Raw genomic sequence first — 25,251 nt, 5'->3', positions numbered from 1 at the left:
GTTACAAAACAAAAATATTTTAAACAATCTGGTGTGGCACTCCCATACTTTCAAAACTTCAACAAGCTCCTCTGGGGGTCCAGCAAGATTCCACAGTTGCTGATGAGCAGCCTCTAGGACCACAAACCACCCATTGCGTTAAAATGCGCCCGCATAAGATTCAGCGCTCCTACATCACAAAGAACACAAAGGGTAAGTCCTGTCAAAATTGTCTCCCATAATGTGCAGGGATTAAATTCTCAGGTTAAGCATTGTGAGGCACTTCATTATTATTATTCCCTAGGTGCAGATATTGCCCTATTGCAGGAAACTCATATCCCGGATTCATATAACACTAAATTTCTGCATAATCGATTTTCCCAATTCTTTTTGCCTAATGCTTCCGATAAAAAGGAGAGTACTCCTAGGGTAGATATATTTTAATAGGGGTGATTGAAGGAGCAAAGGTTTACCTTTTATCTTATTATGCGCCCAACTAGGGACAACTAAACCTTTTTTACTAAATTACTGCAAACTCTCACTCTACACTTTGAAAGCACTGTTATCTTAGGAGGGAACTCAAACATCGATATAGAATTGCTTCTGGAAGAAAACTAGGCCCAACAAACCTTGCCTAAACACTCATCAAAGATGGGAACTGGATTGGCTAACTTGCTCCATAAATGTGATTTTTTTAGATATCTAAAAGGGAGCTCAATAGGACTTCACAAAACTATACATTTTACTCTATATATGACACATACTCTAGAACCTCATATCTTCACTCTCTTCAATAAGGTCCAGTGTTTACATTCACTGGGATTCTTGAGGTCCCCTGGTCCAACCAACCATCGCTCACTGCTTCCCTGATGGGCATATATTAGTGTAGAACTGTTTTTACTTGACTAAACAAACCCCTTCTTAGCTACCTTACAATCTCTTCTGACATTGGCAACTTCACCAATTTTTTGCTGTTAATAGGCCAGAGAAAACCTCCCCAGTTACAAACTGGGTGCTCGCAAAGCGACTGTGAGAGTAATGCTGATACAATTAGCATCCCTATACAAAAAATAGATCCAGCGGAAGGAGTTGGCTTTGGCATCCCCGATTAGGTAACATACAGTAAATGAAAACCAAATCAGAAGGGTGATAGATTTGATATCCTTACTACTTCCGGGTGGGATGATGGTGGACAGCAGATGGGTATGGTATTATCATTAAATTTACGTAAGCTCTTTGATACAGTTTTATGCCCAAATCTGTTTCGTATACTTTCAAAATGGAATTTTGGCTCCACTTTCCTTACGCTCTTACAGAATTTATATTCCACTCCCTCCACTCAAATTATTATGCATGGCTACCACTCAGCCCCTATTAATATTGGGGCACTAGACAAGGATGTCCATTATTTCCACTTGTATTCATAATTTAGCTATTGTGATCTGTCCAGACCCAAATATCATGGGAATTGAAAGCAGGAACAAACATCATCTTTTTGCTAATGATCTGCTCCTTTTCATTACGTCTAATACACTACTGTTTCGAACCTGCTGTCCCTGAGTCGCTTTGAATCAATCTCATATCTAAAAGTAAACCCTGAGAAATCGGAAGCTCTCAATATAAACATTTTGTACCGGACCTTTGAGAGTCTGAAAGCTCAATTCAAATTTTTTTTGCAAACACGTTCCATGCCCTATTTGGGCATTCAACTACAACCCCGACATTGCTTCTTTTTATAGAGTTATCCTTCTCTATTTGCTATATTGCTGGAGCAGGTGTAGATGTGGCAAACACATAAGCTATCATGGTTGGGCAGGGTTGTTGCTGTCACAATTGTGGTATTACCGCAACTTCTATACTATTTTAGAACCCTCCCCATTAAGGTTCCCAAATTGGGCCTCCAGAAATCTCAATCATGTATTTTACACTTTGTATCTGGGGTTCTAAGGGATGCAAATTCACGTGATGCACATTATATGCCACCAAAGACTCCAGAGGTTTGGGGTTCTGGATTTTCTAAAATACTATAGAGCAGCACAGCTGACGCATTTGTATCAAATTTATTCCAGTCTCTATAAGCCAAATTGGATCTAGTTGGAATCACAAGCATGCAAACCCCTACCCTTAGATCTTTTAATTTGGAACCTTTTTAAACATTGTCGAGCGATCCTCTGTCCGCCTCTCTTTTCCAGGGGAGAAGTCCATTCTAAAGTGAGCAAAGTTTTGCTTCACAGTCCTGCCAACAAGAATGGTTACCAAAAAAGATACGTGTGACATTTGTGCAAACAATCCCTTATGTTTTTAAATGCCTAATAATAATGCAACTCAAAAATGTATTCTTCAAAACTTTATTTGTGATTAAAATTTTAGTAAACAAACTTCTAAAAAAAATGTGGAACCACCATTGATTTCTCCATTTCATAATAGCCCTTATAATGTTCACACTATTACAGATATTGCTGATAGCACCTTTGGGATCAGTAGTAAAATGACAGTAACAATACTGCAAAACAATTTAAAGCTGCAACTTTTTTTTCAAGAAATTTAGAGATATGCTTTATAAGCAGTGCTGAGTATAGTAGTGCACAGATAGCCTAGCTGTGGCCTTTAAGTTGCCTTGAGTTGTCAGGATTTCTTTCTCTGAAAAACATAAATTAACCACCAGCTGAAATACATAAATTAATCACCAGCTGAAATAATGTGAGCATTAAAGATCAGAGTTGAGCACCACAGCTGCCATAGAGGAGAATGACCATCATGCTTCAATTAGTGCAATGTCAAGGGTAAGAGTCTTATTCACTTAAATGATGCAAACAGCAATGGTGGCATGCAGTGTAACCTGATTTCTCCACAGCACCTACTGCACATTATCTATGCTGAGATTATCTGCAGAAAAAGTGGTCTTTAGCAGTGTGCCTGTATGTGTTTGGGGGTTAGCACAAGCTGTTATTTAGGGCGGTGCCTGGCAAGGTCACATGGACAGACATACCTATACCAGCTTAAAGTATACCAAAATGTACTTTTTTCAATTTGGATAGAGTGGTAAGGGGTTAGAATCCGTCTGTTTTTTATTGTTGTCTATGTCACCATTAGGTGGATCCACTTTCTCTAAATTACTTGATCATCAATGCCACTGAGCATTAAAGCGAGAGGTAAATCCAAAATATTGAGTTGCCATCAGAACAGTAATAGAGGATAAAACTCCCAATGGGGTTGCTTATTCTCATGACAACTGTCAAAGGGTGATTTCCTTCAAATTGGAAAGTTATTCTCTCCCTTTCTTTTGGGTCTACATGACGGGAAGTAAAAGGAAATCTCCCTATAAAATGACAATGGTTTTAACCACCCCTACACTTAACAAGATAGAAAAAAGTTTTGGCCTTAATTATATTTTTAGGAAGTAATTAATAAAATACATTCTACATTGCCTAAAGGGTAACTAAAAGTTTGGGTTTAAAAAAACAAACAAAAAAAAATATATACATTTTATACTTACCTCCTCTGTGCAGTTTTTGCACAGAGTGGCCCCTGCACGAGTGCCCCGAGGGAGGTCCTCTTTTTCTGGGATCCCTCAGAGGCACTCCTGGCTCCTCCTGTTCTCGAGTGCCCTGTTGGAGAGCTGCTCTCTCTTGGGGTATTTGTGCAGGCATGCCCCCATGCCCTGCTGCTGCGTCTATTGACACAGACAGCAGGAATCGGCTCAGCCCCTGGGCTCCCGCATAATTGGATTTGATTGAAAGCAGCGGGAGCCAATGGTTGTGCTGCTAACATTCTATCCAATCAGGACCCGAAACTCCAACTGGAGAAGGTGTGGTCGTCCTTGCCACTGGAAAGACCGGATTCAGGTAAGTAAAATGGGGGCTCTGGGGCAGCTGCAGCACAGAAGGTTTTTCACCTTTAAGGTTCACCGATGTTAAATTATGATTTAAGTTCTATACACATAGGCATTCTCCTTTATTTTTTATGTACAATAGTCTTCTTGGGCACTGGATGGAAAGACATACATATGTACATCTTGTATTAGAAGCACTTAAAGTGGAGTTATGGTCTTAATCCTACCTACTCTTAGAACTGTCCCCTACTTTCTACCCCCTCCTAAAAGCTATGCTTACTAACCTGTGTAATAAAGATTTGTATACTTACCTATTCTCACAGATAATAAAGCCTGAGCAGTGATGTCACCCATAAACTTAAAGAGGAACTGCAGTCTGCTAAAATAATTTGTAATAAAACATCTTTGCCATTCTGAAGCTCCCCCCAATCACTTTGCATATTTTTTTTATATATACTGTGATTCTGTACTTGCCAAATATGCTGCAGAAATCTCCAGCTACTTAGTCTGGCTGCATCCATTTTAACTGTGGGCAACTGAACCTGCTGCCTGTTCAGTTCCTGGATTTACACACAAACACACACACACACACGCACAGGCACACCTCCAGCTCTGCAGCTCTCACTGGCCCTCTTATGACTCATCCCCACTCCCTTGCTGGCAAACGCTCACAAGAGCTGTGCATGATGTCATAAGCCTAGGCTAATGACCAAACAAAAAAGAGGAAGTGGGCTGTATAAGCTATGTACAAGGTATGTAAAAAAAAAATGTTTTACTATCCAAAGTTAAAAAAAACAAGGGAAGAAGATTTAATAGATGGAAAATTGAAAAAAAATACTTAAGGTCCGCTTTAAATGGACCATCCATTGTCTGCCCTCTCCCCTGCAGCCAAGCATAGGTGCTAGGAGGGGAGAAGGGACAGTTTCAAGAATAGTTAGGGTTAAGCCCAGAATGCCACTTTGATTGTATTTCTTACATAATGCACTGTGCTGTATGAGATCTGTTCATAAAATAGTGAATGAAGCTCAGTGAAGTTGTTTCAGCGGACCTGGTTATGCATCTATGTATTTACAAGGTATACAAGAACTTACAATGTAAACCAAACTGTTGCCCTGTTGCTAATAATATTCATCACACCAATGACCAAGACATACAAGTCATTTTTGTTTGCATATTCTTTTTTTTTTTGTTCTTGTTTTTTATCCAAAGCCCATGTAAAGCCAAACTTTAGGAGTAGGGATCAGTTAAAACCCTTTTCAGTTATTTCTGTATTCTGCTGGGGAGATTTCCCTTTACTTTCTGTCCTTTAAATGCAACAGTAAGGAAATCTCCCTAAGTTGAACTATAAGCCCATGTTAGAGAGTTGTTATAGGAACAGGTGTCCCCTGTTGGAGGACTCTTTGTGACATATTACAATTTTTGGATTTCCCCCCACTTTCTGTCTCGTTTATAATCGTCACCCAGTACAAAGAGAGGAGTGAAACCTTTGCCTACTCTATTCAAAACTAAAAAAAGGTTGGTTTTACATATGCATTTCCCTTACCAAATCTGAGTTCTAAGCCCTTGTACACACGGTCAGACATTCTGACAACCAAATCCGTTGGATTTTGTCAGACGGATTTTGTCCGACGGACTTTGTCCGAAACTGTTGCATACACACGGTCAGACAAAGTGGTCGGAAAATCCGATTGTACATAACGTGATGACGTTATTTCATTACGACGGGACTACGTTCAGGCTAGTAGCCAATAGCTTTGGTCTAGGAATTTGATCTGAGCATGCGTGGCACTTTGTCTGTTGGAGTAGGCTACACATGATCGGAGTCCGATTGGATCATTTTGTCGGAAAATTTTACGGACAAGTTGGAAAACTTGGTCCGTCGGATACTCCGACGGAAACAGTCCGATGGAGACCACACACAGTCGGATTATCTGACAACACGGTCCGATAAGAAACATTCTGTCGGAATCTCCGACCGTGTGTACAAGGGCTTAGAGTTTGCCCTTCCAGCTTTAGTTCTACACCAAAGCTGGGGCCCAATCCTTCCCATTCTGTAACAAAGAGTTGTTACCACGAAGGAGGCACCTCTTACATTAGACGATTAGTGCCAGTATCTAAAGAGGTAGTGCAGCTAAGGGTTGTAGAGAGACACCATAAGCTTAGGGTCAATAGTTGGGACTGCTTGAACCTTTGTGACTGCTCCATGAAAGCTGGGTCTTGTCCCTGCTGGTCATGGCATGGAGTACAAATGTCTTGAAGTATGAAAGGCTTTTCTTAAAGCTGACTTTACAAGCAATTCAGCAGCATGTATAATATATATAACTTGGAATATGTAACTAAATGGTGAAGACAGCTACTGTACAAGATAAACGTAAACCAAAAACAAAAGGATACAGGCAGTTTTTAAAATAAAGTAAAATATTCTCAGTGATCATAGTGCCTTAAAGTACAACTAAAGGCCAACATTTTTTGTTAGTTTGAATAGAGTGGAGATTGATTAGAAGACCTGTCAGATATTTGTTGCTTTCTGTGCCCCCGTTTGGGAGATACACCCTCTCTATTTGTCCTGTTTACCTTTATCATTGAAAGTGAAATTAAAAGAAAATCCCAAATTTTGGGTTGTCCCCAGAAAAGTAATCAAAGGAAATCTTCCAATGGGAACACTAGTTCTGGTGACCTGGGGGTCCCAAGGGATTCCCTTCATTTGCAGGGATTTCGGCTCACTTCATGTTTTGGCTATGGGATGGGAAGTGAAGGGAAATCTCCCCAATGAGATACAGATGGCAACAAATAAACTCACAGGGGTTATAACCCTCCCTTACTCTACTAAAAATGAAGAGAAAAAAAAGTTTTGCCTATAGTTCAACTTTAAACCTTTTCTAAGAGACACATGGGGCTGCAACTGCCAGTGCCCCTTCTGAAGCTGCTAGTTATCTGGCTAGCATACTAATCAATGGACTCCATCAGGATTTGACTCATTGATCTAAAGAAAAACTGCAAAGATAGGCATCCTTACTTGGATGCTTGTAACAGGTAACAGACACACACTACACTAAAGCAAGGAGGTAAGTATAAAAGCCAGGAATCTGGCATTCATGGAAAATGGCAATTGCGTTCTCCATGTCTCTTTCTTAGGTAATTGTAGTGTAGGCAAAGGCTGACATTATAATTAGATATATACTGTATATAACACTGTGGCTAGATCCAATTTCAAGGCTGTCCACAGCCATCTCTTATCCTGTTAGGCCCATTTCAGATGGACCGGATCCATTCAAGTGGAGTCCGCCTGCTCAGCGAGGGAGCTCTTCGCTGATCCCCACCGAGCAGGCGGATGACATGTTTGTGTCCGCTCTGCTATGCAGAGCAGACATGAACGCAGCCCGCTCTTCTCTATAGGGCAGTCGAATGGAAACAGACTGCATATCTGTTTCTATCTGATTGTCATCTGATCCGCTGAACGCATGGCGAAAGTATCGTCATACATCAATTTTTAGTGAATTTTATCGGATTGGATGCCCGGCGGGTGTGAGCAGACACCGCCGCCCCATAGAGAACAATGGGTGGTTTGATCAGGTCTGCCTTAAAAACTGACAGGCGAACCCAATCGGTCTACTTGTGTGAAAGGGGCCTTAGCCTTATTGCTGTTAATGATACACTGCAACGCATTCGCATACCGAGGAGAAGTAGACTGGTGATATATAGCACAGTCTGTGGAGAGAACTGATTCACACATAGAGCAGTCAATAGAATGTGAACCGGAGTGGTATAACAAGTAGCCTGTGCATTTTATAATTAAAGCGGAACTCCTAGCTGACAGCTAAATATGCAGTTGAAATACATGCATAGAAAATGGTTAACCTGCCAAATTATTTTATGTTTTGTCCAACCAGTCCTGAAATTCACACAGCCCTTTTAATACTGTAATTAAGCGAAAATTTATTTTTTATTTTATTTATTTATTTTTTATGGTTGAACTGGATAGGCATTTTTTCAACCTAACTAACTATGTATACTATGGGGGTTATTTACTAAAGGAAACTCCACTTTGCACTGAAAGTGCACTTGGAAGTAAGGTTGCTGTAGATCCGAGGGGGACATGCAAGGAATATAAAAAAACTGCATTTTAGCTTGCACATGATTGGATGATAAAATCAGCAGAGCTTGCACATGATTTTAGCTTGCACATGATTGGATGATAAAATCAGCACAGCTTACACTCATTTCAGATCTACCCCTTTACAGTGACTGCACTTCCAAGTGCACTTTCAGTGCAAAGTGGATTTGCCTTTTGTAAATAACCCCCTATGTATACTTGGATAGAGCTACAACTCCCTGTCCCCTGCAGCTGATTGGACAGTGAAGCAGGAAAAGCAGACTGGGTCATCTCGCTCTACTCTTGGCCTGTCAGCAGTAGCACACATACAGAAAGGTTGGTCTAAAGTGATGGCAGTCCGTCTCGCAGAGTGCTGCTCCTCGGAGGAATACAGGGGGCTGTTATCAAGACAGATTCAGGTACTTTCTTTATCGGCATTTAAAATACATTTAGTTATTTTTAGTGAACACACAACTGCATTTAGAGTTGGTTTACAAGTGCCTGGAGTTCAGCTTACAAACACATAATGCTGTAGCAAATGTTCTTTAACGCAAACCTTTCCTGGAAGACATATGGGGCTACCATTGCCAATCCTCTTTTGAAGAAGCTAGTTGTCTGCCTGACCAACTGGGATTAATAAGGTTTTCGTCACTGACCTGGAACAAGTATGCATATCTGTAAAGTCAGGACCCTTTACACACTTGTTCTGAGAAAGGAACAAAAAATATTAAATAAAGAGGGTAAAAATGAGAAGTAGGATACTAGCGTTTGCAGAATTAGAAGTAGAAATGGCAGCCGCAATGTCTCTCTCAGGAATTGTTCCCTTTTTTTATTTTTAAAGTGGATGTAAACCCAAAGTTATTATTATTATTATTATTGTCATAATGTAGAGTATAAGATTTCCTATCATTTGAGCCCAGTCTTGCCACAAAGAGTTAATCCAGCTCTGAGCAATCCTCTTTTTTATTGTTCAGTGAGATAAATCTTGCCAGAGAAAAACTTTGTCAAATCCTCCCCCTTGCTGTGAGTGACAGGTGATTTACATATCTCGTGCACTAGCCTAAGAGACATGCATTATTTTTTAATTCCCTCCAACTTATTTCTTCTGCTGCTCTGCAAGGATTGGATGTTCCCCACCTCAGCATAATTGAGCATGCTGAAGTCATGTGGTTACTTTCCTGTCTTTTCACTGGATGTTAGAGATCATAGCAGAAGTTCAGCGTAAGAAATACACAGGAAAAAATGCATGTTGACAAGGGGAGTGTAGAGGTGGGTGGGGAGTCTACTGACATCACGACTCCACCCACCGAGTTCCAGACAACAGTTGACCCACCCACAGAATCTGCAGTTTTTTGGTTCTCATAACAAACAGAGGGGAGACATTTGACAGGTAGGGATACATGCAGGAGGCATGTATATCCTTATAGATAACCCCTATGGCAGTAGTTTAGAAAGGATGACATTGGGTTTACATCCACTTTAATAAAAAAAATAATAGAGGTGACTATTACAGCGCAGGATGATCTTCAATTATTTTAAACAGTACATTGCTTTATATCACCATAGAACATTTTTGCTGTCTACAGCAGTCTTGCCAACATAAAAAGGGTGGATTTATAAAAAAAAAGGGAAGGAAAGCGGAGATGGTACCAAAACAACCAATCAGATGTTAGCTTTTAACTTCTTTAAACACTTAAAAAAGGCAGGTGAATTTGGATTGGCAACACCTCCACTTTTAATTTCTCCAACCCAGCCTCATACAACTGGTGCTACACTGGCATGAAGTATAATCATATAGAAGACATATTCATCTTATACAAATTATCAATAAAATTCTGTAATTATGGAACATTGATACACATTTTTCTGTTTTAGAATGCCTTATAATTAGAAGATCCAGAGATATGTCTACTATAAATAAGGTCCTTTACTAATAAGTTGAATCTTCATTGCTCAACAGTGTTCCCAGCTTTATGTGCTGGACAGCAGTGCTGGTGGTTTAATTACAGACAGTGCATTTTTTCATTGCTTTCCTTTGTTCAGGTGCTCTTCTTTGATGGGAAAAGGCTGAATCTTTTTTCTTTTTTCTCTGGTTTGCCCTCTGAGGTGGAAGTGGATGGGAGAGGTAGGCTTTTAGACTTTGGCTTTTGATCAGATGTCTCCGCAATGGAAATTCTGATGTTGTCGACCCAGGATTGTCGATCGACCTATGACACGAAAATAAAAGTAGTAAACATCAGATGTGACAATGGAATCTGTAAAATTACAAAATCTACTATAGTATCGTATAATGGGATCATACTATATACCTACTACACTATACTGGCTGAGACAACATTATAGTTTTTATAAAGTAGGAAACTTAATGATATCACTGTGCTATTTATTATACATAGATTGAATGGTAAAAACAATGTTCAAAATATCACAAATAAAAAATTCAAAAATATGCTAATTGTTTATAGGATGGGAGACACTGACCACATCCCACATCAGACAAGCTATGAAAAAGTTTTCCTCTAATGGGACTTTAACTATTTGCCTACAGGGCGCTTACACCCACTTCCTGCCCAGGCTATTTTTCAACTTTCAGCGCTGTCGCACTTTGAATGACAATTGCGCGGCCATGCTACACTGTACCCAAATTACATTTTTATAATTTTCTTCACACAAATAGGAGGGTTCTTTTGGTGGCATTTATTCACTGCTGGATTTTTTTATTTAAAAATAAATAAAAAAAAGACCAAAAATGTTGAAAACAAAATATTTTTACTTAGTTTCTGTCAGTAAATTTTGTATATAAGTAACTTTTCTCCTTCACTGATATGTGCTGATGGGCACTGATAGGCTGAATTGGTGGGCATTGATGAGGTGGCACTTATGGGAACTGATTAGGTGGCACTGATGAGGATGCACTAATATGTCGCATTTATGGGCACTGATATGTGGCACTGATGAGCACTGATAGGTGGCACTGATGGGCAGTTAGGTGGCACTGATTGCCAACACTGATAGGCAGCACGGATAGCTTAGGACAGGATGAGCACTGATGGGCATTGATGGGTAGCACTGATGGGCAACGCTGATGGGCATTGATGGACAGCAGTGATGGGCAGCACTGATAGCCAGCACTGACTGGCATCACTAATGGGCACTGGTGGCACTTGTGGGTACTGGTGGGCACTGATTGCTGGCAATGGTGGGCACTGATTGCTGACATGTGTGGCGCTATAATGTAATCAGGGCACTGATAATCAGTGCCCTGATTACATGTTTTGTTGTACCCGTGCGAGGAAATGCCGCTGATCGGCTCTCCTTTCCACACACTCTGTCAGTGTGAGGCGAGGAGCGCCGATTACCGGCATCTCCGTGTTTACATGTGGACGGCTGTGATTGGACACAGCTGATCACATGGTTAAAGACCCACGGACGTGGCTCTTCACAGCAATCGGGTCGCAGCATGTCCTAGCAACATGGCGTGGCCGCCTAAGGCTGCGCAGCGAGCCCTTGCAGGTGTGCAAGAGCGGCTGTTCTGGGATGCCATCATATGTCGTTGTCCCAGAACGAGAGACGCACTACCCGCCTTCATTTGACAGTGGGCAGGCAGCAAGTAGTTAAAGGGAAAGGGCTCCTCAAAAAACAAACAAAATTTTAGATGAAGTAAATTTTATTAAGAAAAGTTAAAAAGCAAGAAGGAAATACGTGATGAAAAAAACACAACTGATGCAAACACAGACATGGATGCACAAAGCATAACACACAGTAAACCATTTCCTCTATCGAGTGAACACACGCGACAGAGTATACCCAACGCATTTCAAGTTACAGAATTAATCCTCTTCATCAGGGGTGAGTGGTTATAGCGTTTATGTCTATAATTGACAAAAACTGATAATATAAGAATTCATCATAGATTAAATTCACAATGGAATAGATATTCAGCAACAGCATCAATATACACTGACCATGGGGTTGTGTAGAATATCATGGGTATTGCATCATATTAAAAACAAGGAAATGATTGCTGCCATAAGCCATTCAGAGAAGTCCGAGGGGTGGAGGCACACAATGGGTCTGACCAAGACCATCCACAGAGGGCACTCAGCCCAAACCCCAATGGGAGCACCACAAAAAAGTATGTCTATTAGAGTAGATGGCTAAAGCAAATATCAAAAAATACCAACTGCACTCTGTATTATGTAGTCATTGATCAGCCACTATACAGACCTTTGCTGCTTAGTGGACTTTATGCTTTATCCATCTACTCTAATAGACATACTTTTTTCTTTAGACACATCAATTGTACCAGTCCACAGTGTGGTGCTCCCATTGGGGTTTGGGCTGAGTGCCCTCTGTGGGTGCTCTCGGTCAGACCCATCGTGCACCTACACCCCTCGGACTTCTCTGAATGGATTATGCCAGCAATCATTCCCTGGTTTTTAATATGATGCAATAGCCATGATATTCTACACTACCACATGGTCAGTGTATATTGATACTGTTGTTGAATATCTATTTTATTGTGAATTTAATCTATGTTGAATTCTTATATTATCTGTTTTTGTCAATTATAGATAAACGCTCTATCTATAACCCCTAAAGAAGAGGATTAATGCTGTAACTTGAAATGCGTTGGGTATACTCTGTCGCGTGTGTTCACTCGATAGAGGAAGTGGTTTACTGTATGTTATGCTTTGTGCATCCATGTCTGTATTTACATCAATTGTGGTTTTATCATCATGTATTTCCTTTTTGCTTTTTAACTTTTCTAAATAAATTGTACTTTGCCCTTGTCCTTTAAAGTGTCATTAGAGGAAAACTTTTTTGTAGTTTGTTAAAATATCACAAATACAACCTGGTTATAGGTGCTTTTACACATATTTTTGTTTCAGTGGAAGTTTTTTTTATTTAAGATACAAAAAGACTAACTAATCTGTAATTTGGTGCAGCTCTGCAAAGAAACCAATCAGCTTCCAGGGTTTTTTTTTTTCAAAGCTTACTTGGGCAAGCTGAAGTTACAAGCTGAATGGCTACCATGCACAGCTGGACCAAGATTTTTCACCCTCCAGTTTTTGTAAATCAACCCCATTTTTGGCATAATTTTGGCCTAGGGTTTCTGTCTTGGAAACGTCAGCACACCTTTCCACTATTATGCTTTAAGCTCCAAAATATTTCAGTCTAATGGCCTGGAGATACCCTAGGTCTTTTAGAACCCTAACAAGGCAAACAAAATACTGTACCAGATAATTTGCCATGAACAAGCATTATTTTTTAAATCACCCGTTCAACAAACACTGGCCTGTGGTCTGTGTGGTAGGCATCTCTCTGTGACTGCATACATTTTCAGTTTATTTCCAAAGTGCCCTTCTCTATTATGCACATTATTATCATAGCATGAGTAAAAGGCAGCTGATCAATGCCTCTAGCTTTCACACTTCCAATTCCTTAGTCCTGGTGCTGGCAGCAAGTAGCAGGGATTCAGGGGTCCTCTTGACCCAGAGTGGGATAACTTTGGGTCACAGGTAAGTATTTGGGTGTTATTTTTAGCTTTTACAAGCAGAGCAAAAGTCAATTTTGAACTTAAGGTATGCTTTAAATCTTTTATTATTAAAGTGACTTACAGTGCCTTGAGAAAGTATTCATACCCCTTGTTGTCATCCCATGTTATATATGTATCATAAAAAATGGAAATGTATGAGCCTTTTGTCCAATTGTGATGTAATTAGATCATATTGACAGTGTAATCATTATGCTCTGATGCAATTAGTGTATGTCTTGCATTTTTTTTATAAATAAATATTGTTAAAATTATTGTGTATGTGTGTTTATGCCTATAAAGTCCATCACCTCCAACAATAGTTTTATTTAGCAATTTCAAATATCGGGACGTTGCATGATTATTATGTAGTGTATCCACAGTACCACTCTGTGTTTGATACGCCATTCATTTTTTAAATAATTTTTCACATATTGTCATGTTACAACCAAAAACGTAAATGTAATTTATTGGGATTTTATGTGATGGACCAACACAATGTGGTAAATAATTGTGAAGTACAAGGAAAATGATAAATGGTTTCAAATTTTTTTACAAATAAATATGTGAAAAGTATGGTGTGCATTTGCCTTCCATGATGGAATTGATGAACTCCCCAGGCCCCTATTAACTCCCATTTTAGAACGCAGCGCAATTACATAATTTTATACACTCTATCCCCAACCCCCAGAGCTTCACTCGTCAGTTAAATACCTTTGCAGAGTACTGTTCTGGAACTGATCCTCTACCCTAAGTTCTCTCCAAAACATATTCACTGCTGAACACGCCCTCAGAATTACCACACCTATCCTGTCTAATGAAATGGAAAGCGGATCTACATCGCACTTTCACTTCAAATCAAAAACAAAATATCAGATTTTCTTTCAAATTATCTTTGTACACCAAAATACAAGAAACAAGTTTGGCAAAAAGAAAGCCATTGTTGAAAGAAAGCCATAAGAAGTCCCATTTGCAGTTTGCGAGAAGCCATGTGGGGGTCACGTAGGGACACGTGAAAAACATGTGGAAAAAGGTGCTCTGTTCAGATAAGACCAAAGTTGAACTTTTTGGCCTAAAAGCAAAGCGCTATGTGTGGCGGAAAACTAACACTGTACATCACCCTGGACACACCATCCCCACCATGAAACATGGTGTGGGCCGCATCATGTTCTGGAGATGCTTTTCTTCAGCAGGAACAGGGAAGCTGGTCAAAGTTGATGGGAAGATGGATGGTGCCAAATACAGGGCAATTTTGGAAGAAAACCTGTTAGAGTCTGCAAAAGACTTGAGACTGGGACAGAGGTTCACCTTCCACCAGGACAACGACCCTAAACATACAGCCAGAGCTACAATGGAATGGTTCAGATCAAAGCATGTTCATGTGTTAGAATGGCCCAGTCAAAGTCCAGATCTAAATCCAATTGAGAATCTGTGGCAAGACTTCAAGAGCTTAAGCTTTTTTGCAAAGATGAATGGGCAAAACGTTCAATCTCTAGATGTGAAAAGCTGGTAGAGACTTGCAGCTGTAATTGCAGCAAAAGGTGGTTATACAAAGTACGGTATTGACTGGGGGCGGGGGGCTGAATACAAATGCACGCCACACTTTTCACATATTTATTTGTAAAAAATGTTAAAAACCATTTATCATTTTCCTTCCACTTCACAGTTATATGCCACTTTGTGTTGGTCTATCGCATAAAATTCCAATAAAATACATTTACATTTTAGGTTGTATTCAAACTCTTTTTATTCATTTTATACACAATTTATACAAATACATATACATTCATATACCTTACTTTATAACTATAAATAATATCCCCTGTCCCTGACAAAGGGCAATATTTCCTTATATTGGGATCCATCTTCCCTTTTCTATATCCTTCCATCTTTCCTTTATCATCTACACAGGACCTCATGCATTGTCTCCTATTCCAATCATCCCATGACTTTAAAAAAAAAACTACCATGGGGTGGTATGTTCCCTTTCATAAATATTGTATCATGTTTGTTGAGAACCAAAACTCTTCCCATTGTTGCCATATTTTTGGCATTTGATTCCTTACATTATCTTCTCTCCTTATCTGTTCCTCCATATGTTGTATTTTATTAGATTCACGGATCCATTCCGCTATTGTAGGACTTTTTGCTTTTCACCATCTTTGGGCTATTATTGTTCTGGCAGCTGTTATCATATTATTATTATTATTGATTTATATAGCGCCAACAGTTTACACAGCACTTTACAATGTATAGGGGGTCAACACAATTACAGTACAATACAAAAGGTACTGGAGGGCCCTGCTCGTAGAGCTTACATTCTAAAGGGAGGGGGTGGTGGTACAAAAGGTAATAGCTGCAGAGAATGATTTGATGGGGGTGGCTTGGGGACAGTTACGTGGGTGTGGGATAGGCTTCCCTGAATAAATGAGTTTTCAGGGAACTCTTAAAGGTGGACAGGGTAGGGGCTGAGCGGACATACTGGGGCAGGGAGTTCCAGAGGATGGGAGAGGCTCTGGAGAAGTCTTGAAGGTATCATATGGTGAAGAATATCTGTCTTTATAGATTTCATTAACCCTGGTATTATGGATAGTATCGCTATATTAACATTTGGTTGTATCTCAGTTCCTGACACCATCTGATATATTTCAAATATGCTATACCAGAAATCCCTCACCATATGACATCCATTTCTTTATCATTGAGACATTGCCAGCAAATCTCTTTATTATCTTTATTTATTTTATTTAAGTCAATTGGACTCCAGTATTACCTCATCACCTCATCATGATTTTATAATTTCTTTCTTGATGTTTAACTGCTACCAATAATTTATGTATTAGTGAAAATGTCTTGTCCCATTCTATTAAAGGAATCAGACTCTCTATTTCGCTTTCCTATTTTCTCATATATATTAATTAATTGAGGGGTCCGAAGGGAAGTAAAAGTTTATATACAATGGACAATTTATGAGTCTGTCTTCGTTCCTCTACTAACAGTTGTTCAAAACTAGTTAGTGGTCTATCAATCAAGAACGCTTGTGTCTTTGATTAAATATATGCATTTAGTTGATAATACTGCATCCCTTTGCTTTTATGTTCAGGGCCCATGTCAAGCAATTGTGGAAGTTTACCATCTTCTAGGGTCTGAACTATCCTCGTGTTCTCCAACCTGTTCCATTTAATAAAATTAGTAGCTAATAATGCTGGTGGAAATTCAGGATTGGAGAACAGGGTCATTGGCCCAATCATTGTGGAGAGTGCCCCCTTTTTCGTCCCATATTTTTTAAAGTTGCTGACACAAAAATCGTTAATTCCTTTTTCTCAGGCTGAAGCTGAGGTTTAATCCATGGGAGGGATTTAAGTTGTAGGCCTATAATATCTTCCTCTAAGGTTACCCTTTGCTTATATTTTACATTGTGATACCAATCTATTATCCTTATCAAGGATGCAGCTTGTAGATATATTGTAAAGTCAGGAAGCACAAAACCTCTGTTCTTTTTTTGTTCTAATTAAAGTGGTTGTAAACCCTTACAAACCACTTTGACCTACAGGTAAGCCTAGATTAAGGCTTACCTGTAGGTCCAAGAAATATCTCCTAAACCTACACGGTTTAGGAGATGTTTGCCAAAAGACAGGCACCGCTGTCTACGGCGTGCAGGCGCACTGAGCGCGCCGCTGTTAACGGCGATATGCCACGAGTGGCAACTCCCGTGTGCATGCGTGGGAGTGACATCAACGCGGCTCCATCGAATGACAGCGCCGGAGCAGCGAGACCCACCAAGAAGATGGAGGCTCCGTACACAAGGGGACAGCGGTGACTTCGCTGGCTCCTGTGTCAGGTAAGTGACACATAATGGACTAATATGCGATGCATAGTAGTCCATTATGCTTTACCTTTGCAGGGAATCAAAGAGGAAGTAAACCCATCAGATTTCTCTTTTTATTAATTTTTGGTTGTACCATGACAAAATGTGGAAAATTTTAAGGGATATGAATACTTTTTCAAGGCACTGTAAATGAAGAACACATGCTGAAATTACATCTGAAGGTCATCGTCTTACGTTATGGTGGGCAGTAGCCTTCCCCTAAATAAGCATTGCATTAGTCATACTGTATCTGGTGAAAGTTTTTATCAGGCAGACCCGATGGTCTTTTTTGGTCATGTGTCTATTTTGTACCTACCTCATCCTTTGCCTGCAAAAGCCACTCATTGCCATCACTCAACCTGGAAAACAAGCATTTTCAATATTATTGGTGTCCTTTCTGATTTACAGAAAACTTTGTATAAATATTGGATGCAACACATCTTAGATTTTATGCTGTCCATATATGATAAAACAATAAATTCAAAGCACCTGAAATATTGGACAAAATCTCAAATATATTTTTTTATATAGTCGCTACTGTATTTAAAGCTCAACTGTACTGTCATAAAAATAACACAATTGAACTCAGCATTCTAAAAAAATACAAATTACCTCAGGACAACAGTCTCTCTGCTGCAATCTATCTGGTACACTTGTTGTGAAGGCCAGTTATAGGTGGGGGCAGTGGGCAGTTGTTTGTTACTGATGTAATATTGGTGAGGGGACACACTGGACACCTTTGCTGCCATTGCTCTGGGTGTCCAGTGTGCCCCTGTGCATTTAAGAAGGTATGGGCTCCCTCCAGGCTCACCTGTCCTCTATCTATCCATTAGAATACATGTGCTTCTACTATGGAGGCTCTCATAAATTTACAGGACTGCAATAACATTGTGGTACCTTGGAGCGGCTCTGCAGCTTAAGCATGTATTATATTTGCAAATGTGTGCTAACTAAACACCCCTTTTTAACGTAAACTGCTAGACAGGTTAATTCAGTTGGTTGTAGACTGATTGGTGAGTTGAGATGAGAATTTTCTTTGGTTTTGTTTTGCATGTGTTCCAGGTGCTCCATGCTGTTAAGGCCAGTTATAGGTGGGGCAGTGGTCAGTTGTTTGTTTGTCTGGTACAGTCCCATTTGGAGTCCAAGTTAGAGCTGGGCAGTCAAATAGGAGCATGAGTTTACTGAGTGCCCAGCTCTAGCTCTAACTCAGTAGGGGCATGCCAGACAGCTGCAGAGACACTGTATTTGTAAATGTGTGCTAACTAAACCTCAGTTTTTAAATCAAACTGTTAGCCCACGTACACACGGTCGGAGATTTTGCCAACCAAATCCGTCGGATTTTGCCCGTCGGATTTAGTCCGACGGATTGTGTCCGAAACTGTTGCATACACACGGTCGGGCCAAGTTGGCGAAAAATCCGAACTTTCAGAACGTGATGACGTAATTTAGTTACGATGGGACTACATTCAGGCTAGTAGCCAATAGCTTTGATGTAGGAATTTGATCTGAGCATGCGTGGCACTTGGTCCGATGAAAATGCTCTACACATGATCAGATTAGGTCCGTCCGGCCCAGTTGGTCAGGAAATATTTCCAACATGTTGGAAAATTGGGTCGGACGGAGATTCAGACAGAATCAGTCCGATGCATACCACACACAGTCGGATTATCTGACGACACGGTCCGATAAGACTCATTCCGACAGATTCTCCGACCGTGTGTACAAGGGCTTAGACTGCCAAACAGCTGCAGAGAGACTGTATTTGCAAATATATGCTGACTAAACCCCTGTTTTTAATGCAACCTGTTGGACAGGTTAATTTGGTTGGTTGCAGACTGACTGGTGGGTTTAGCTGGGAATTTTCTTTGGTTTTGTTTTGCATGCATTGCCCTTCCATGTGTTCCTTGCTGCGAAGGCCAGTTATAGGTGGATGTGTTATGTGAACCTCGCGCTACTGCTATATGGAAAATTAAAATCAAAATAAGTAGGTGATTACAAATAAGCGGCTTCCCTCAAAGTGTAGACAATGCTAACTTGTGTGATTTGTGGCAGTGATAGGGGGCACTAGTGTTTTAACAAAAACATAGATTAATATTATACAATGTTTTGAAAACTTCACATATACAATTTAATGTACATAATAAAGTGCTCCTTGCTTAATAATTTGTTGATTTACACTTAATAAACAACAATTGATGAAAAAAATTAAATAATTTAAAAGTCCATGAATTTTTCTGTGATATATTGCGAAAGCATAACACCATCACCATATGCAGTAATCTTTGCAGTTGCACCCGATGTGTGTGGTTACTTTTCCTACTCACCCGAAGGACCTCTAACTAAAAAGAAGGTTGGAATGAGCTTTATATGTGGGTCTTTAAACTTGCTTGGATATTAGGTGGAGATGAAGTCTAAGGTAGGTAGCCTTCCATACAACAACCTCTTCTCCACCAAGATATACCATTAAAAATAAGATATAAAGGGTGCCATAGCGTAAAGACATTTATTTATAAAATAACACATATACAAATTCCAATTGGCTGCTTACGTTTAAAAGTGCCTTCTCCCGGCACTGAGGACACTCGCATGTAGTACTTGGCAGGGAGTTCAGCCGCCCTGTGTTCCTGGGTCGGCGTGCGTTCCACCGCAGTAGTACAGTGAGCCGGAAGTTCGGGAAACGTAAGTGACGTGACCGGAATGCGTCTCTATGTACATTTCATCTTACGACATCATCAGAAAGCACTTAGTTCGGGACCCAGAAGCTCGGACCCGGTTTGGGACCCAGAAGTGATGTCGTAATCAGCGCTTCCCGATTACAACATCATCAGGAAGCTCTTCCTGATGACATCATAGTACAAAACGTACATCGAGGCGCATACCGGTCACGTCACTTCCGGTTCACTGTACTACAACGGTGGAATGCACGCCGACCCTCAAGCAATCCCTGCCAAGTACTACATGCGAGTGTCCTCAGTGTCGGGAGAAGGCAATTTTAAACGTAAGCAGCCAATTGGAATCTGTAGATGTGTTATTTTAAAAATACATACTTTATATCTTATTTTTAATAACCAACCTCTTCAGCCCCGGAAGATTTTACCGCCTTCCTGACCAGACCACTGCATCGCTTTGACTGACAATTGTGCGGTCGTGCGACAAAATTGACATTCTTTTTATCCCACAAATAGAGCTTTCTTTTGGTGGTAATTGATCACCTCTGCAATTTTTGTTTTTTGCGCTATAAACTAAGATAAAACGAAAAAAAAACAGCGACACTTTTGAAAAAAACATAATATTTTTAACTTTTTGCTATAATAAATATCCCCCAAAAATATATAAAAAAATAAATTTCCCTCAGTTTAGGCCAATATGTATTCTGCTACATATTTTTGGTAAAAAAAATTAAATATATAGCAATAAGCGTATATTGATTGGTTTGCACAAAAGTTATAGCGTCCACAAAATAGGGGACAGTTTTATGGCATTTTTATTATTATTATTTTTTTTAGTAGTAATGGCGGCGATCTGTGATTTTTATCATGACTGCGACATTATGGCGGACACATCAGACACTTTTGACACATTTTTTCGACCACTGTCATTTATACAGCAATCAGTGCTATAAAAATGCACTGATTGCTGTGTAAATGACACTGGCAGGGAAGGGGTTAACCCCTAGAGGGGGGGGGGGGTCGATGAAAGGGTTGTGTCCTAGGGAGTGATTCTAACTGTTCGGGGATGGGCTATAATTCACATGACAGGGAGCAATGATCTCTGTCATGTCACAAGGCAGAACAAGGAAATGTCTTGTTTACATAGGCACTTCCCCTTTCTGTGGCTCTGTGACATGATCGCCGGGAGACCGGCAGAAATAGAGTCCGCCGGTCACGGTGTACACAGTGGGTGTGCGCGCCCACTAACCCCGCAAATAAAAGGGGATGTACAGGTACGCCCATTTGCCCACCGCTGCCATTGTGCTGATGTATATCGACGTGCAGCGGTCGGCAAGTGGTTAAAGACCCACAAACAAAGCTCATTCCGACCTTCTTTTTAGTTAAAGAGGTCATGTCCTTCTGGTGAGTAGGAAATGTAACCACACACATCGGGTGCAACTGAAAAGATTACTGCATACGGTGATGGTGTAGTGTTATGCTTTTGCAATATATCACAGAATTCATGGACTTTTAAATGATTTTATTTTTTCATCAATTCTTGTTTATGAAGTATAAATCCACAAATTATTAAACACGGAGCACTTTATTACATGCATTAAGTTGTATATGTCAAGTTTTCAAAACATGGTATAATATTAATATATGTTTTGTTTAGTTGTTAAAACGGTAACACTAGCGCCCCCTATCACTGTCACGGTTATAGGTGGGGGTAGTGGTCAGTTGTTTGTTTGTCTGGTACAGCCCCATTTGGAGTCCGAGTTAGAGCCAGGCAGCAAAATAGGAGTAGGAGTTTACTGAGTGCCCAACTCTAGCTCTAAGGCCCCTTTCACACTGGGGCGGTTTTCAGGCACTACAGCGCTAAAAATAGCGCCTGTGTAGCGCCTAAAAAAACCGGCCCCTTTCACTCCAGTGTGAAAGCCCGAGGGGCATTCACACTGGAGCGGTGCGCTAGCAGGACGGTGAAAAACGTCCTGCTTGCAGCATCTTTGGAGCGGTGAAAGGAGCGGTGTATTCACCGCTCCTAAACCACTCCTACCCATTGAAATCAATGGGACAGCGCGGCTATATCACCGGCAAAGCGCTGCTGCAGCGGCACTTTGTGGGCGGTTTTAACCCTTTTTCGGCCGCTAGTGGGGGTTAAAACCACCCCTCTAGCGGCCCCAGACCGCCGCTAAAACGACGGGAACGCCGACGGCTGCACCGCCCCACTGTGAAAGGGGCCTAACTCAGTAGGGGAGTGCCAGACCGCTGCAGAGAGACTGTTGCACTTACACAGATATCAGCAGTCGTCACCGCAGCCTCCTACCCAGCCATGGACTTTGAAAACAGTGCTTGATGGTATTTACAAGCCATAAAAAAGTTAGGCTTGCAGTCATTTTTAGCAACTTAAAGTTTAACTTTGTCATTTCTAAGTTGAGCCTAAATTTAAAACTGTAGCCATAACATTTTATTGGCTTTGAGCAGAGCTGCAAAGGGTTAGAACTTCTGTAAACATTTTTATTCATGTCTTTGTCTCAGTTGGCAAGAGATTCTACATTTCATGTCATGGTGACAAACATCACAGATTTACTTCAAGAACTTAAACTGTCCCTGGCTGCATTGCAATTCATAAAAGGTGCACTTTCTTACATAAAGCGGAGGTCCACCCTAAAGTGGACCTCCGCTCATCGGAACCCTCCCCCCCTCCGGCGCCACAATTGGCACCTTTCAGGGGGGAGGGGGGTGCAAATACCTGTACAGTACAGGTATTCTGCACCCACTTCCGGGATAGCTCTCTGCGGAAAGGGGCGTAGATTACGCCCCTTTCCGCAAGTGCCCGCCCCTTTCCGCAAGTGCCCCGCTGCCTGCTGGGAAACACACAGATCCCAAAGGCAGCGGGGACTGTCCTTATTGCGCAGCGCGATTCGCGCATGCGCAGTAGGGAACCGGGAAATGAAGCCGAAAGGCTCCATTTCCTGATTCCCATACCCAAGATGGCGGCGGCAACACCCGACAGACGATCTAGAGATCGGCTTCGGGTGCCGACATCGTGGGTGCGCTGGACAGGTAAGTGTCACTATTTTAAAAGTCAGCAGCTGCAGTATTTGTAGCTGCTGGCTTTTAAAAAAAAAAAGAAAACGCGGAGTCCCGGCGGACTCCCGCTATAACATTATTGCTTAATACTTATAAACTGCTATGTTTTCTGTCCCGTTTCCTATCAACAAAATATTTTGCCATTTAGTATGTTAACAAAGTGTTATAAAATGATTTGGGAATTAAATGTTTTACTCAATTCGACCTTGTCTTACATTGGAGCCTGATGTGTTATAATAAATGTATTATAAAATTAACATTACCTGAGCCTGAAGACATGCCTTTTCTTCTTATAATCTGCTACAGCCTCACAGGATGCACTGCCTAGGAACAGTCCCGCCTCGCCTTGCAGGGGTTCATTCAGAGCAAAGTTCTTAGCATCTTTGTAGAAAAAGAAGTCATTGTTCTTCAACACACAGTAGACATTACTCCATGCTCTGCATTACAAAAAAAAGAACAAATATTCATTTCAATCTGCAGTGCTCTAATACTGTATTTCTCAACTCCAGTCCTCAAGGTCGCCCCAACAGGTCATGTTTTCAGGCTTTCAATTATTTTGCACAGGTGATTTGATCAGTTTACCTGCCTTAGTAATTACTACAGCCATTTCAACTGAGGGAAATCTTGAAAACATGACCTGTTGGGGCGCTTTGAGGACTGGAGTTGAGAAACACTGGTCTAATATAATACTGTACAGTAAGTGTGTACCCTGTGTGGCAGTGGGACCCTGTGTTACCTGGAATATTGCTGGTTTACACCAGATTTTGGTGAGATCGGTGTGCTGATTGCACAGCTGGGTGCTGGGCTATTTAGTTGTGACCTGACTATGGCTCAGGGTCCCACCCAACAGACAGGAAGTCTGTGCACGGGAGTCAGGTGGACTTCCATTCCTCTATAGGAGTCAGAGGCTGCATGGGGGCAACCAGAGTGTGCATGCCTGCAGGAGGCAGAGGTAGTCTGTGACAGAGCAGCAAGGAGCTGATCGCAAGTAAGCTATAAGAGACCGTGACTCTAAGGAACTCTTTTGGGCTAAGGAGCAGACCTTAGGCCTAAGCTGGAGGCCTGAAGCAGCCGTGTAGCAATAGTAAGCCAGGAGGCTGAAATATCCTGATTGTACAAGAATTAAGTAATGGCGGAACGCCCTGCGTGGGCTACTGATGTCTTTTGTGAACTTTTCCATTCTTTTAAATAAAAGTGGGCTACCATGCCCTTAAAATTACAGTTTTAGACTGGCGCACTCATTGAAAATGCACCTACCGCTTGAGTCTGATCACCCCCACTGCTATCACTAATCATATTGACTGGCCTAAAGGAGTCCTGAGGCGAGAGGTCTTGAGGAAGGCAAATGAGTGAAATACACTGAGAAGAGAGGTGGAAGACACTATTCATCTTTCCATACTTGTTAGACTACATATACCACATACAGTTTATAGCTTTAATGTCATGCATTTGAAGCCCTGTACTGTAACTGCATGCTTTGAAAAACACCTACAGTGAGTGATTACAGAACAAAGATCAGATAAAGTGGTTGTAAACCTCAGACATGAAATATGGACAAAGCACATCCCTCTATAGTGTGCACTTGTCTCAATTAAGAGAACTAAGGGAGTTATTTACTAAAGGAAAATCTACTTGGAGGTGCAGTCGCTGTAGATCCGAGGGGGACATGCAAGGAAAATAAAAAACAGCATTTTAGCTTGCACATGATTGGCTGATAAAATCAGCAGAGCTTCCGCTCATTTCAGATCTACCCCTTAGATTTAGAGCGACTGTACTTCCAAGTGCACTTGCAGTGCAAAGTGGATTTGCCTTTTGTAAATAACCCCCTAAGGCCTCTTTCACACCGACGTCCCGTTCAGGCCCGCCTGTCAGTTTTTTAGGCGGACCTGAACGGGTGCTCCATAGAGGTCTATGGAGCGTCGGATGTCAGCGGTGACATGTCCGCTGACATCCGACCCGCTCCGATCCGAAAAAGTGTAACGGAGGAAAAAGCTATTTTTCCATCCGTCTGCGGATCGGATCGGATGACGACGGGCACTGCGGTCCGTCGTCATCCGATCTCCCATAGGGGAGAGCGGCGCTGTGACAGATCCGTCCCTGCGCAGTGTGCAGAGACGGAGCTGTCATCTCCCTGCTCAGCGGGGATCGGCGGAGTGATCCCCGCTGAGCAAACGGACATCCACGGGGCGGATCAGAACT

The 25,251-nt window shown here is 41.2% G+C and overlaps 1 protein-coding gene across 3 annotated transcripts in view; it reads right to left on the bottom strand.

Moving 5' to 3' along the window:
* Nucleotides 1-2,311: 2,311 nt before the first annotated feature.
* SPTB (spectrin beta, erythrocytic) overlaps nt 2,312-25,251 on the bottom strand; it is a 205,057-nt gene continuing 182,117 nt past the window's right edge. For all 3 annotated transcript variants that reach the window (XM_077464649.1, XM_077464650.1, XM_077464651.1), the window contains 3 exons: nt 23,316-23,489; nt 17,625-17,667; nt 2,312-10,111 (listed from right to left, as the gene is read on the bottom strand). In XM_077464649.1, the coding sequence (XP_077320775.1) occupies nt 9,944-10,111; nt 17,625-17,667; nt 23,316-23,489 (385 nt within the window). In that variant the 3' untranslated portion in view covers nt 2,312-9,943. The remainder of the gene's footprint in view (nt 10,112-17,624; nt 17,668-23,315; nt 23,490-25,251) is intronic.

This window comes from Lithobates pipiens, unplaced genomic scaffold (assembly GCF_037356315.1).
Source record: "Lithobates pipiens isolate NorthernLeopardFrog02 unplaced genomic scaffold, aLitPip1_a1.2 Scaffold_30, whole genome shotgun sequence".
Classification (NCBI taxonomy): domain Eukaryota; kingdom Metazoa; phylum Chordata; class Amphibia; order Anura; family Ranidae; genus Lithobates; species Lithobates pipiens.
The sequence above is the reverse complement of the archived record's forward strand: the minus strand, read 5'-3'. Positions and strand labels throughout refer to the sequence as shown.